This window comes from Stigmatopora nigra, chromosome 4 (assembly GCF_051989575.1).
Source record: "Stigmatopora nigra isolate UIUO_SnigA chromosome 4, RoL_Snig_1.1, whole genome shotgun sequence".
In the NCBI taxonomy this organism is placed as follows: domain Eukaryota; kingdom Metazoa; phylum Chordata; class Actinopteri; order Syngnathiformes; family Syngnathidae; genus Stigmatopora; species Stigmatopora nigra.
This window is the reverse complement of record NC_135511.1, coordinates 11,652,667-11,666,709: the sequence shown is the minus strand read 5'-3', so window position 1 is coordinate 11,666,709 and position 14,043 is coordinate 11,652,667. Positions and strand designations below refer to the sequence as shown.

Below are 14,043 nucleotides of genomic sequence, written 5' to 3'. Positions count from 1 at the left end.
AGCCAATTCATCCGTACTGAAACGCACCTGAAGAAAAAGCAGCACAGTGGAAATGATCAAGAATTTTAATATTTCTCTTAGATGTACACACGAAAGACAAACAAGAAAAAAATGATTCAATATTAGTTTGTTTTTAAACAACAGACATTCCCAAAAAACTGTGGCTTTACAGCCAATTGGATTGGATTGGATATTGACCGATAGAAAAGGTGACAGATGCTTAGACTCTGCAGAGCTGAAGAAAAGGACATCAGTGCAGTCACTGCAGGGGGGAGAAAAAAAATCCAATTAATCTTTGGAGCACGAGGTTGAGACTGAGCGCTGTCGTCGCCAGCCATACCAACAAATGCACTGATTATTTTAGCACTACGAACTGCCGCTTCATCATTTAAACTTAGCCCATTATAACCTTCATGCCAGTTGAACACATTTGTGCTACCCTTGACGCAAACATGACAGTCACATCTAGAACAAAAAAAAATTAAAGCAGGAATGACTACGATAAGAGCTAAGAGGGTCACTGAGTCCATAAAAAGATCAGCTCCAACCTTATAAATGAAAGAAAGAACCAAAAACATTCTACCTGCAGCTCTGCCATGCATACAAAGTGTTTCAGCATATTTGGGGAACTTTGCAGTACACAGCACCCTAAATAAATAAGATTGTGGTGTGAACGCCGAGACAGCATTCGGTAGGATTTCCACGGATTTCCTAAATCATTTGGCTCAATTAGAGGGAACTAATGATTTAAACAAACTAGATTACATTGAAGAAGAAATATATATGGAAACATAAATGACAAAAAAAAAAATAGGAGAGACAGACAGTTTGCATCAACCAGTGTGTCCTGCACTGCATGACAGTGAGACTAAGTCCACAGGCAGAAGAAGCAGATTGTAGCCTCTGGCCCATCAGTGTTTACTGTTGCATTTTTTTTGTTTTGTTTTTCTTTTTCTTTTCCCCCCTTCTTTTCTCAGTTCTTCAGCACCGCCTCATAGCTCTGGAACACACACTGGGAAACCTCAGGGGCTTTGCATCTCAGAGAGACCTGAGAAAGATCACAAGCAGGCTTTAAGAACATTGCAATGGGTAGAACATTCACAAGTTGTATTAAGTATTGATGTGCATATATAGTAGATGCTTGCAGATTTCTTTCATCCTAAATCGTTGGGGAGGGAAGTGATTTGGATTCAGTGCGTGAAGGGGAGATAAAGACGTCAGGCCTGTTTAAATTCCAGATTTAAAAAATATCAAATAAACTAAAAATTAAAAAAAATTCTAAACTTATTCTCAGTGAACGACTGACTTCAAGTGCCAATGATTGACCCAAAGTAATGAAAATTAACATAACATTTTTTAATTACACTATATGACGACCAAGTATAAAATATTATAACATAAAGATATGGTCAAATGTATTCATGTTTCCAACCTTTAACCAAAACCCACACAATTCCCATCTGAGAGGAAAGAAAGGGGGGTGCAAGCAGCACTACTTCATTGGTCAGTCAGTTGCTATGGGGACACGAGATAGTAGCAGATGAGAATGTTTCCAAAAGATAAGACGCGCGCCATTTCGCCAACATTTCAGACCAACCTCAAATTTGCCTCCTACGATGCCTGGCTTGCAGAACTACACGGCGGCTAGCGTCTAAAGTCAAACTCATCCATTCGAAAAGTACGCTGGTTAGAACAGTGGACAGCAGAACTGGGACAAGCCGATAGTAAACAAGTGTAAGAAGTAAAGCGTCATGAGAAAACTGAACTCAATTAAGTGGCAGGTATTGCAGTCTTTTGGGGGAGAGATGCTGTGAAACTGTTTCAAATTTCTGTTCAGCCCTTATCACGATTAGTGTTAACATATTTCTGGCGGAATGCAACAGAGGCCCAAAAATACGCAGTGGCCTGACTCGCTTTCATATCTAAAAATAGCCTCCGCCGACGTGGCTTCAGCTCGGCATGCCAAGGAACAAAGTGTGAGCAGGCAGCGGCTCGAAGGCGAGCTGCGGAACTAACTGGGAACACCAGCTTTATTTTATTTCTTATCACTAATGAGCAATTATCTCAAAGTAACACCCAAACACCCATAGAAACAGGATCCGCAAAGGCGATCTCTTCCAGCTAATATATATATACACAATGTATTATTTTGTTTGTATATCTGTTTTCAAACATGATAGCTATTTTGGTTTGTTGAAAAAGTAAGAAAAATGTGTTTTGGAGGTGCTGAAATGGATTAGCAGCAAATCTAGTCTAATTTGATAAAGTAAATTGCATTAAAAATGTCTTGTGGACGGACAAACTTGTAAGTCAAGGCGCGAATTAAAAGAAATAAATTTAAATGTGTAAATGTCTTTGACCTTTGATATAAAAATGTTTAAATTAGAGTTGCCACTTTAATTTAGTATATAAGAGTAATTAAATGCAGATTACAATTAATCTGTGATTAATTTTAACATATCACTTGAATAGGAACTATTTTTACCCAGAAACAAGCATTTTAACCCTTTAAGGTCCATTTTGTCTGATTTTTGCATGCTTTTGCTATGTAACAATGTCGCCGAGTCCAGCCATGAAGGCTCCCTCTCAATTACAGAATATTATTAAAGGTTCAAAGTAGGATTGGACACGGTGTGTAATGGAGTGCTCTAACCAGAACAAACAAAAAGATGACACGAGGAGCAGGATGGAGGTCACACCAAGGTTGTCATTCACAACTCATCAAGCAGAAAGTCTCGAGTCAAACATGATGCATCATAGCTCTGACAAGCTCAGACACGCACTGACATGCAAATAGTGGAGTCATAGAGCAATCTTCGCCTTCCTTTACTGTCGCTCTTTACTTCCACTCGCGCATGATTGCGCATCCGTATTTATCATGTCTTCTTTTTCAACTCCCCATTTTCTGCTCATCCCATGTAAAAAGTACACCCAGGTATGAATACATATAAGAAATTTGGAACTCGTTTTCATATGCGATTTGGTTGGAGAAAAGTTTGAAACGATTTGAGAAAAATGTTCATTGGCAAAAGAAAGTAAACAACGTAATGGAGCGATCCACCTATTCCATGCTCAATGTGAGTCGCCCTTTTTGTATGGTCACGGACTGTTGGAGTGCAGTGGAGTGTTTTATTGATTGGCTTTGTTTGGGCTTTTAGTCAGAGTTAAAAATCTGTTTCATGTTAATTCATGTTTGAGTGGAAATCATTCGTAAATACTGTGTACTCACCGTGTAGTTAGGGTTTCCTGTCTGAGCCCTCAGCTCAGCAAGTACCCAAATTCCATTTGAGAGTTTCATGGACTGGTACAGCATATCCTGGCCCTCTACAGTTCGCTTAGCGATGGTAAAGATGTTGCTTCCTTGCAGTTTGTTGGAGGCCGCATCTTGCAAAAAGAGTACAAAAACAAAGCGTTATTGGAACCAAAATACGACTCGACCAGGGTGACACACAGTACTGAAAAATTTAGTCCACAATTGACTAATAAAAAGTCCTCCACATGGTCTGATTCGCTGATGTGATGCACTGGCACGTAGAACACAATTTCCGTGCTCGTGTGAAAAATGATCCGCGAGGGCAAATTTCCATTAAGCTGTCATTAGCATTTCTTCTCCAGCTCAGCTCCTCTGCGACTTGCATGAAAACCAAATTATCCAACATAAATAGGGACTGTAGAGCTTATGAATTGTCATTAAATACACTTTGCTTCAAATGAATGCAAATAAGTCATATTTGTCCCACTCTATGATGTATGACGCCAGTCTACAGCATCGTCCTTCTCACCTGAGTTAAGATGGCAATCGTTCAGCTGGAACTTTGACTCATTTTCATTCGGAATGTCTTTCCATGTGGCTAAGAACACCTGTCGTTCTGCATATGAAAAGACAAGGTAAGAATAAATTATTTGTGCTAATGGAATGGGAGGTATTTCTACGCGAGTGCAAAGCATCCAGAAACAGACACGCAAACAAGTTGCATGCATTGTATTGTAATAAACAGAAATCAATAATCAATTCAAAATACATACAGTATAAAACTTTTACGTCCCTCTTCTTGTTCTTTCATTTATTTACTAATAAAGCTTAATATGCTACTTATAGGTACCATATATATATTGGCATATACAGTCGTGATATACAAGTGACACTTTGCACGTATGGTGAGATACAAAAAGAAGAAAAAAAAAAAAGAATCTTGACATTACAATTTATAAGCCCATTGACTATAAGGCGCTTCCAAACTGAAAGATGTCGACCTTAGCAACGTTAAAGGGATTTAAGCCTATTGAGTGAAGAGCTGCAGCAAAAGCACTCACCCATCTTCCCGTCCTCTACAAAGAGCATGCTGATGGGGTACTGGCAGCTGAAGTAGAAGACGTCAATGTTGTTCTTGACGGCCACCTAGGAGACAGGCCATATTTGAGGGGGAAGGAAGATGGTCGGAGAAAGCAATGCAAAAATAATTACATGTCAAGGGTTTATCAAAAATACACAACACTGATGCGTGTGTGGAAGGCTAAATAAGAAAGCATACTGGCAATAGTGCACTTTTGATAACCCGGCTACATTCAGTGCAATGAAGGAAAAATACAAGATAACAAGAGTACTGTTGGCATGTGTGGGGGGAAACAAGGTTTATTTCTCTTTTTTCAATCTAAATTGTTTGCTCAGTTTATAAAACCTTGAGTGGAAAAAACTATGCACAGGAGAGCATAATGGTACACCGTGTCATTTCTGTGAAGTCTGCAAGTGTTAAGACTAGATGCATTGCATTGTTGAGGAGGAATTTGACTGAATTAAAATTATATCTTTTTATGCCTTGGATTTTACACATATTAACATAAATATTTTAAAGATTTGAGCACATTTGTTTAGACGACCCTTGTGGTTGTACACAAATTAATTTTCCATTCTGGAGGGCTTTTTTGAATGGTTGTACCATAACATTTTTAATTAACCCATCAATTTTGTTAAGATTTTTTGCTCGAGAAAAAAAAAAAGGCATGCCTGAACAATGTAGTGCTTCCACTAACTACAGCCTACAGTAATGTATTTATTTTTATTTTTTTAAACTATTGGAAAACTAACAACATCATCTGCCGTGATACGACTGGTAGTGTTTAAATGACATTTCCATGTACAAACGTAAACATCTCAGCTTTGTTCCATCGACCCTCCCCCTCATTAAATGTATTATTTACGCAATCTAAGCGCTTCATGCGGAGACAAAGTCCCATGATAGGAGGCCTCTAAGTGTCAAACAATATTGACAGAGACCTTGGTGCGGTTAGCCTGCAGGCGAGACAAACATTGGCATCATACAAACTCACTAGCCACTTTATTAGGCACATCTGTTGAACTAGTTGTTAATGCAAATCTCTAATTTAATGACATTAAACTGCTTCAATCATGTCTTGCAGTGAGTGAGCACGCAATTTGGCACTTCCTATTTGCGATCTCAGAAAAAGATCAAAGTCTTAGGCACTCAAATACAACATGGCCACCATCAGAACGTACAAAGTGTTAGCGGGAGCTTTGTCTCGGCTATTTGGGATCTTCGCAAATCAGGCTTTAATCCCTAAACAAAGTATGATCAACTTTAGAGCCACAATGGACAATCCACTCTTCTCATTCTCCTGCTGTTAACATGAGTTCTTACTGTAGAGCACGTACATGAGCATCGGAGGACCATTTTTTAACACCGTGTCAGGAAGATGTAGTAGAACTGCTATTAAATGATTCATGAGGCAGTTAATGAAGCCATCTGCTATCTTAGTTAAAGTCATCACTTGAGGAGCTGGCACCCTGCGCAATGCATCAGGTGACTGTGATTAATTATGAATAGGCTGAAGTCATAATGCTTCTTTTGTCCAAAGCTTCTTTTTCATTGATGGCTTCAGGCAGTAAAATTGTGACTACACATTGTGGATTTAAAGTGCACTCGAAATAGTGTTTTAGGACACTACTTTCCATTAGGCAAAAAGACGGAAAAATTACTTGAGTAGAAAAACAGCAAAGGGCTAAGACAAAAAAACAGCCACATGTTGTATAACTACTAATGTTAGCCCCCACCACTCGCTTCCCTTCTAGAAGCACTTCTTTTTTTAGGCAGCTACAGACAGCTCCTTTCACTATGATTCAAACCACTTCATGCACCTATTTGTGTGGGGCTTTTTCAAGGTTTTAAATAAGTTTTTAGGCTCCATTTTTTTAATAATTTAAATGACTAAGAGCATATTCATAGAAGGACTTGTCATTAGGAGTAGGCAGTAGAGTAAAAAAAATATTTCAACATCTAAAGAAAATATAGTTGTGATCTATTGGACTCTGACTTAACAGATTTTTGGATTAACAGTATTTGCTACAAGGATGCTATAAACACCAAATGTCCCAACGGCCATTTTAAGTACGTTACCTGCAGGTTATTGAGAGGCTCCATCTTCATGACAGGTCCAACAGTGTTGAGAGGAAGGGCCACTTCTATACTTTGGTTAGGGCCAACTGGAGTAAGAACCTGGAGAGGACCAGCAGGAGCCAAACCAAAACTAAGACCGGAGAAGAGGAAAAGAGTGAAAATGACAGAAATATGTACATGCACTATTAACTCTTAAAAAGCAAGGTTTCACCTGTTTCTATTGAACTGGATGGCAAAATCAGTCATGACACTCATTGCTTTATTTGTAAGGGTCATTTCCATTTGAACGACCCCGGCTCGGCGACCAAATGTGCCAGTAATCTCCAGGCCCTTAGCCTTCATAGCTGGAAGCCAAAGCTAGAAAAGGGATTTTTTTCCAATTAGAAGACTGGTGTTGTTTAAAAGTTATTTAATGGCACTTTTTTCAACTTACCGTTTTGGGAGGCACATAGATACTGACTGGCATGCCGACTCCACCGCCAAGGTCAAATAGGTCATCCAGACCACCACTTACAGGAGCGGTGAAAGAAGGCGGTACAGCAGCAGGTGGTGCACCAAAGCCAGCTGTCATCTGCAGGTCATGCAACAAAAGTAAGTAGTGGTAGATAGTGGAAAAAAGGAAATTGATATTGAAAAGCAGCTATTAACAACACAGACACCCTAAATTATACAAACAAATAGCTAATTGGTGTAGAGCTGCTTCAAAAGTTGAGTGAATTGCAGTAACTTACAGCAGGACTTCCTCCAAGGTCTCCACCAAGCTGGAAGTGAAACAAAGTGCCGAGTGAATAATTTGTAAACCAAAAATTATATTGTGCAGGTTTGAGGAGATTGGAAGATGAGTGAGAAAGTGCAAGCATGGGAATTGGAAAGGGGATAGATCCTTTTACTGTGAGAACATCCCTCACAAACGATGGTGCACGTGGTATATAGAGCTGGTGACACTAAACCTTGTGAAACTATTGTGTGGCAAAGTGGGGGCTCACTACCAAAACATAACATTTCCTAAAATAGCTAACTAATATTGACAAACAACAACATTGACACAGAACATACACTGAAAAAAATAAAACTTCTTGCTAGCTGTGTAAACTGATCTTGAAATGATACTTGGAGCCACCACTGTGGTGGGTTGGGTTCAATTACAGCTTGGAGTAACACACTGTATCTGTATATGCTTAAAGTGACCATGTTCAAACTACTCATGATAAAATGTTGCCTTCAATTTACTTATCATTTTGAACTGTTGCGTTTTGACCAATGGCATTTACCCTCTTTCCCCCATCAAATTTATAAAATATAGAGAAATTGGTTGACTTACAATTTTGAGTTCTTCCAAGTTTTTTGTATTGTATTATCATTACTATCTAATTTTATTTCTTTACAGTGTATGGATTGGTCGAGTCATTTATAGGCCACAGTGGTACAAAAGGGGACAAAAGTGCATTCTAATCCCTGGCCATGGAGGTCCTGTGGACCAACCTCAGTGGGGCTGTGATCTGGGGGCGATGGGGATTGATGAAGGGGCTGCGGTGACTGAGGAGTGTCCGTCCGCAGGGGAACGGGCGGCTGATTAAAAGATGAAACACATTGCAGAGCCCACAGGTAAGACATGGAGATGGTGGCCTGCGTCCAATTATGGCTCAGTAATAGTGATACATGAAAATAATGCATGAGACTAAAATAATTAAGTGGAAAAATAGATTGTAATCCTTAAAATGGTTTAAAATGTTCCCTTCCCACCCTATCATTACCGGCTCAGATTCATCCCCCATCTGCAGGTGCAGCATTGAACAAGGAAGGAAAAATATACATGAAAATAAAATTTGGAACAAGTACAGGAGAGTAGTATTGAATAAAAAAAGGAGGGATTGCACAGGAGAAAGAGTGAAAGATTCTCAAAATTGCTGAAAACTTTTACCAGGCTATCCAGTCCTCCTCCGAGAAGGTCCATAGCCCCCATTTGCATTCCGGAGGAGGGTGCTGGTGGTCCAGTTGTGCTTGTAGGTGTTAGATCCAGATTGAGCAGATCTCCAAGAAGGTCCTGGGATGGAATGACTGCAGGTGGTGCCTCAGTGACACTGGCAGAACCTGGGTCCGGGCTCTCTACGCTTTCACCGCTAACAGATAAGGATTGAGAAAAATAAAAGATTAAAATGTTGATACTTTGGGTTATAGCAAGTAGTACGTGAAGGTCATTTCCTTGCAATTTAAATGAGGATATTTTAAAAGGTTTAGATGTCCCACAGTTTTTATATTTGAGAAATGTGTCTGATTTAAGAGTGTTATCTATGTGTTCACTTCTGCTCTGCTTGTAGTGTTAATAAAAGATAAGAATGACTTACGATCCAGCACTGCCGGGGAGTCTCTTGTGTTGAACGCCACGACTGCCTTCCACAAAGGCGCTGGGCGGCTTGTGATAGACGGAGGCCAGAGTACCAATGTGGCATATGAGCTCCTCCAACAGTGTGGGCTCAATCAAGTCAGTCTCCTCGGAGATTAGGGGCTTCTCAGCCAGAACCACCTCCTTGGCAGCCACTGGATCAGTGGAGAGAAGACGCCAGTAAATGTAGCCACGATCCCTCAGGTCCGGATTATCCGAGTCCTGGATAAAGAAACATATTGAAGAAGCATTGACACCAACAAATATGGGCCTTGACAATTGTGAGCAAGGAATCGGTTTCTCTTTTTTTCTTCTTTTTACCTGAGTAGCCAGACTAAGGACCTGCTGCACCAGCTCTTGGGTCTCCGTCGGTTTCTTAAGGAACAACTTAACAATGGCTGTTAAAAGTTGCAACTGCACCTGATTCATGCAAAGAACAGAAGTAGTATATTTTAACACCTCTCCAAAAGTTACCTAAAATACATACATCATCACTGTAAACTATTTCTCTTAAAAGCATCAATACACCAGTCTGATTATACAGAGTGCCCTAAAGCACTCAACGATAATTTTCCATACTTGACTAGGAGCCCTTGTTTTGTATTAACATTGAAACTATACACGCAAGTAAAGTTGCTTTGCTTAAAATGGCTATCAGATTGCATTCTCTTCCCCCCCTTACCTGAGTGCTTTCATCATGGAAACCCTCCAAAAAGCTTTCAAGTAGTTCATCAGCATTGTCAATGCGCTCGGCGTACTCCCCCACGATCCAAATCATAGCTGCTCGGGCTTCCGGTTCGTCCAGTGAGTCCAGGTTTTCACACAAAGTGGCAATCACACTCTCGTATCTTTAAAACATGAAATACACATAAAATGTTAATCATAAGATGAGCTACAACAACCAATGACTGTCTTGGAAAATAATAATAAATCCAGGATTAAAATCTATCTAATACCCTGTACAAACACTGACAATAAAAACATCACTGCCATCTGCTTTTGTGGACGTGCAATTACCTTTTATTCCAGCCAAGAAAAAAAAGCATAAAAATAATAATAATAATAGTGGCATCGTCGCTATGGCTTTAAAAAGTGCCTAGACTATTTGACAAAGCCTGCCATATGGTAAAAAGAAGCCAATCAAATTCAGATGAAGGTACTTACTTATTGGGGTACTTGCGAAAGATGTCCTTGATGACCACAATTGCTTCCTGCACAACATAGTTGACCTTTGTCTGGATAAGGTCAAGCAGGGTACTGACACAGCGCTCCGCGGATTGCTAATGATAGAAAATTACATTTTCAATTATAACACTCACACAATAAGATAAGTCCATTTGTAGGCCAGATAAATAACTAACACTGTGTAATGGAATTCAGTGAGAAACTCTACAATTGTGATGCATATCTCTTTAAACGCAGAAAAAAACAGTATTGCTCTGGCTTGGAAGTGAACATTATCTATATATAGCTTTTATATGGAAAAACACTAACACAAGGGTTTCTCTATGAATAATTTACTGTACTTAAAGAGAAAAAAAATGCAAAATGACTACAAATAGATGTGGTATATGGTTTTAGCGCCCCAACTAAACCATATTGTAATCAAACATTTATTGTTTTTGTATCGAATCGCAACCCTTGTATCTCGATTCATATCGAATCAGCCTAATGCCAAAAAGTGTCAACCCTAATTACAACTAAAATGATGAAATGTGTCAGTCAAACCCCATCTTACCTCTACTTTAATAGCACAGCGTCCAATTGCCCGTACGGCTTTACGGACAAAGTCCACATCCACCTCAGTGGCATATTCCTTCAATTCAGCCAAAACCTGCAACAAGACCAATCAATCATCAGGGTGCTATTTTGTCCAGAAAACCTCACTTTAAAGATGATTGTAAAAATGACTTTACTCTTTTAAGGTATATATACCTGGGCAATGTTAGCTTGGGATGCCAAGCGGATCATGATGTCCAATTTCTCCAGTTTAACATAAATCGGATCATTGTATTTTACAAAGAAGACCTTCATTTCATGTTTCAGGATCTCTGGTCTAAAATGTTAGCACAGGGTATTTTAGCCATCAAAAAGTAGAATAAATGCAGGTGAGTGTCACGAGTCACTATTGAAAAGATTACCGTCTTTGAACGATGAGATTAATGTTTCTTAGTGCTACATATTGCAATTCGGGCTCGGCAGACAGGAGAGTGACCAATGGAGGGGCCAGCTTCTTCAGTAAGGTTCCATAGTAGTCGAGGTCCTTTGGCAACATTTCCATGAACTTCATGAGAACCTTAACGGCTGACAACACCACGGCTGAGTTTGCGTGAGAAAGCCTTGGAGTAACACGCTCGCAGATGCTGGTAAACAGAGGGGTTGACGAATGAGGAATCAAGTGTGAACAGTAAGGATGAAATGGTGTCTTATAGGACCATCTTCATACCTTTGAGACTCGCGATCATCTCGAGGCGTGTAATTGGCCAGGCAGTCGAGAATGAAGATCTGTCCCCACTCTGTGCACTCATTAAGAGCTGTCAGCAACTTGTTAATGGTTTGAGGGTTCAAGTCTAGAAGATTGCTGTTGGGATGAGACTCTGCGATCTCGGAGAGGGCTGCTACCGCATTTGCAACAACCTGAAAAATACAGCATGCCGGAACCATCAGGATAAATACGTGACCAACCTTGGCTAAGCATTTTGGCCTATGGGATTTGTACCATAGGGTTGGAGTCTGAGATGAGGTCTTTGAGAGTGTCCAGAAAGCCTTGGTCTTCCACCAGTTGTGCGTTGATATCATGGAGTTTGGCAACACACACTGCTGCAGTCTTCCTCACATAGGGGTCTTCATCTTTCAAACACTTCCTAAGTGGCTCGCAAAGGTACTCTGTGATCTTGTCCACACGAATGCAGCCCATGGTGCGAACAGCCAGGGCCCGAATTAGAGGATTTGGGTCTTCACAGTCCTGGATGGTCAACAACAAAAAGGCACTGTATCACACATCTATTTACGTTGCAGTGCTAATAATTCATAGTTTGTGGTATTTTGGGTACCACTGCAAAAATGCACGCTCAGATTTGATCGTCAATGAATGATTGATTATACCTTGACAAAGGTGTTCACAGCCATGATAGCCATATCAGGTTGACTCTTGGCGTAGTTCATTAGATAGAGGTAGACCAGCTTTTTCAGTTCCAGGTTGTCCGTCTGCATGCAGTTGACAACATCCGGAAAGAGCGCACTGGTGGGGCAACAAGACATAAAACCAGGGAGTCAACAAGGACAATGACCATAAAACTTATCGTCATCAGTGGCTCACCTGACATCCTTTCCAACAGTCATAGACGCTATCACTTTCTTCACTGCTTCCTTCTTTTTCTCTTTTTTATCACTGTTGAGCTCAGCTTTGAGCTCATAGATTTCACCTAAATAAATAAATGCAATGTCAATATATAAACACGTCAATAAAAAAACTCATAACTTATTCCTTTAAAAATGGCGATAGAAAAGAATCACACAAAGTACAACCATACCTTTTTTGGTGGTGGTGAAGTACTTTGAGTCTGTCATCTTGGATCCAAATTGTCGGTTCTCCTGGGGAAAAAAAATTAAAAGATCAACTGATTTGCTTTCAGTTAAGAAACGACATAAGCAAAAGGAAACCCTCGAAATCCAAGTGCACGGAAAGGCTAGGATTTCCTGCCTTTTGGCAGAAAGGTGCCAACAAAATGAGAACACAATGGATTTTGCTGAAAGAGGAAAAAAAAATCCCTGGTCAACAACTCTTCAACCATACACTAATGCTATCTGTCAACAAGACCTTCCACATAAAGTAAGGTTACAATCCAGCCATTACGGTCTTTATCTTTATTTTATTATTTTTTTTCGGGGAAAACCCAATATTTACAAATTGGTCCAAAATGCATTGATGATTAGGGGTGTGAAATTATATTGCTACGGTGATATATCTATTTGCACCCGGAAACAATATTGTTTAATAATATTACCAACAAAGTGTAACCAACATTTTCCACAACAAAAATGTCAAGAAATACACTTATTTGCCTACAAAAATGTTGCCAGAAAATTAAGTGTCTGATCCCAGATCCCAGAGGTGTGCTGCGATTGGCTGACACGCAATTAAGGGTGCACCCCACCTCCAACCGATAGGCTCCAGCACCCCCCGCAAACCATGACTCGGCGCAGAAGATGAATGAATGAAAAAAACGAGTTGGCGTTCTTCATCTGGCTTCGTTAAGCAAGCCTGCTGGCCTCAAGTTGTTGATCAGATAAGATCCTGGCAAGCTAACCTCGCGATCTAAACGGGGACAAATGAAAACTAATGCGTCAAAATGACGCCAAAGTACCACTGCGCATTTTAGTCGTTTGCAAACCACCCGCAAACTTGTTCAATTCGCCAGAAAAGCCACTAAAATGTTCACTCGCACCGAGCTAGATCAGTAGCTTAGCCCAGGCTAGACGGCTCAGAATTTAGACTTGTGTGGAAAAGGGACCATCTTTAAACGACAAGTGTTTTCAACCTGCGATCCGATTTGTTGATTTAGTGACTACTTGCTGCCAACTACTTACGCATAGTTGGTTGGCCCATTCCTGCATGTTTCCGGTCAAAAGAATGATGTGCTAAGTGCTAACGTTAGCCGCTACGGCTGTCAGTGTCAGCTCGCCACTTCTTCAGTGAGCCCAGTCGAGACATGACCTTCTAAGAGCGGGTTTAAGGAAGCTTTAGCCGGGATGGTTAAGCTCTTAATCTGTCGACCTATTTTAAAACTTACCCAGCGAATTAGTGCACACTTTGGATTTCGAAAGCACGCAATAAACACAATAAATTGGGCGAGATCTTACCGTGACAGACGTGGAAATGAGCTATGAGCTGGCTGGAAATGAGAGCGATGTTGTTTGCTTTCGTCTCCTCCCACTCCGCACACTTCCGTTTTTCGCGAAATTAATACATTATAAATTTTTAAAAAAATGCAAACACGCAAGAAAAGACAAATGCAAAATTTAAGAGGTGATCATTAAGACTAATACTGAGTATTTCGTTAGTCTTGAGCGTTTCAATCTTTTTTTGCTGTGCTAATATTTTCGCTCAACAAGTATATACTTTAATAAGTCATTTATAATGGGCTTTTTGCATGGGTGAGTTTAACTGCTAAGGGCTATTGACCTCCAGTTTAATACCTGTGAAGAAGTACATAGTTCAACTTCAAAGTTCATTTTCAATCAAAA

The 14,043-nt window shown here is 40.1% G+C and overlaps 1 protein-coding gene across 5 annotated transcripts; it reads right to left on the bottom strand.

Annotated features, from left to right (window-relative positions):
- Positions 1–51: 51 nt before the first annotated feature.
- LOC144195621 (AP-1 complex subunit beta-1) lies at positions 52–13,754 on the bottom strand. 5 transcript variants are annotated; one of them, XM_077715379.1, is made up of 24 exons: positions 13,660–13,754; positions 12,330–12,390; positions 12,116–12,221; positions 11,902–12,037; positions 11,516–11,761; positions 11,243–11,433; positions 10,938–11,159; positions 10,732–10,852; positions 10,535–10,630; positions 9,961–10,076; positions 9,479–9,644; positions 9,118–9,216; positions 8,759–9,018; positions 8,335–8,533; positions 8,168–8,188; positions 7,896–7,982; positions 7,145–7,174; positions 6,847–6,984; positions 6,625–6,770; positions 6,414–6,543; positions 4,315–4,399; positions 3,783–3,869; positions 3,230–3,384; positions 52–1,048 (listed from the first exon to the last, which is right to left on the bottom strand). In XM_077715379.1, exons 2-24 carry the CDS (start codon positions 12,364–12,366, stop codon positions 974–976), a joined length of 2,949 nt encoding a protein of 982 aa, XP_077571505.1. In that variant the 5' UTR covers positions 12,367–12,390; positions 13,660–13,754; the 3' UTR covers positions 52–973. The 5 variants fall into 5 exon arrangements, with proteins under 5 accessions (XP_077571505.1, XP_077571503.1, XP_077571504.1 ...); XM_077715377.1 differs by lacking the exon at positions 13,660–13,754 and adding an exon at positions 13,387–13,528; XM_077715378.1 differs by lacking the exons at positions 8,168–8,188; positions 13,660–13,754 and adding an exon at positions 13,387–13,528.
- Positions 13,755–14,043: the final 289 nt, after the last annotated feature.

Coding starts and splice junctions, on each gene's coding strand:
- LOC144195621 (XM_077715377.1), bottom strand. CDS start 13,413: ATGCAGGAATGGGCCAACCAACTATGC. Junction 9,645..9,960: donor TTTCGCAAGTACCCCAATAA/GTAAGTACCTTC, acceptor CATGTTTTAAAG/ATACGAGAGTGTGATTGCCA. Junction 6,771..6,846: donor TCTATGTGCCTCCCAAAACG/GTAAGTTGAAAA, acceptor TCCCTTTTCTAG/CTTTGGCTTCCAGCTATGAA.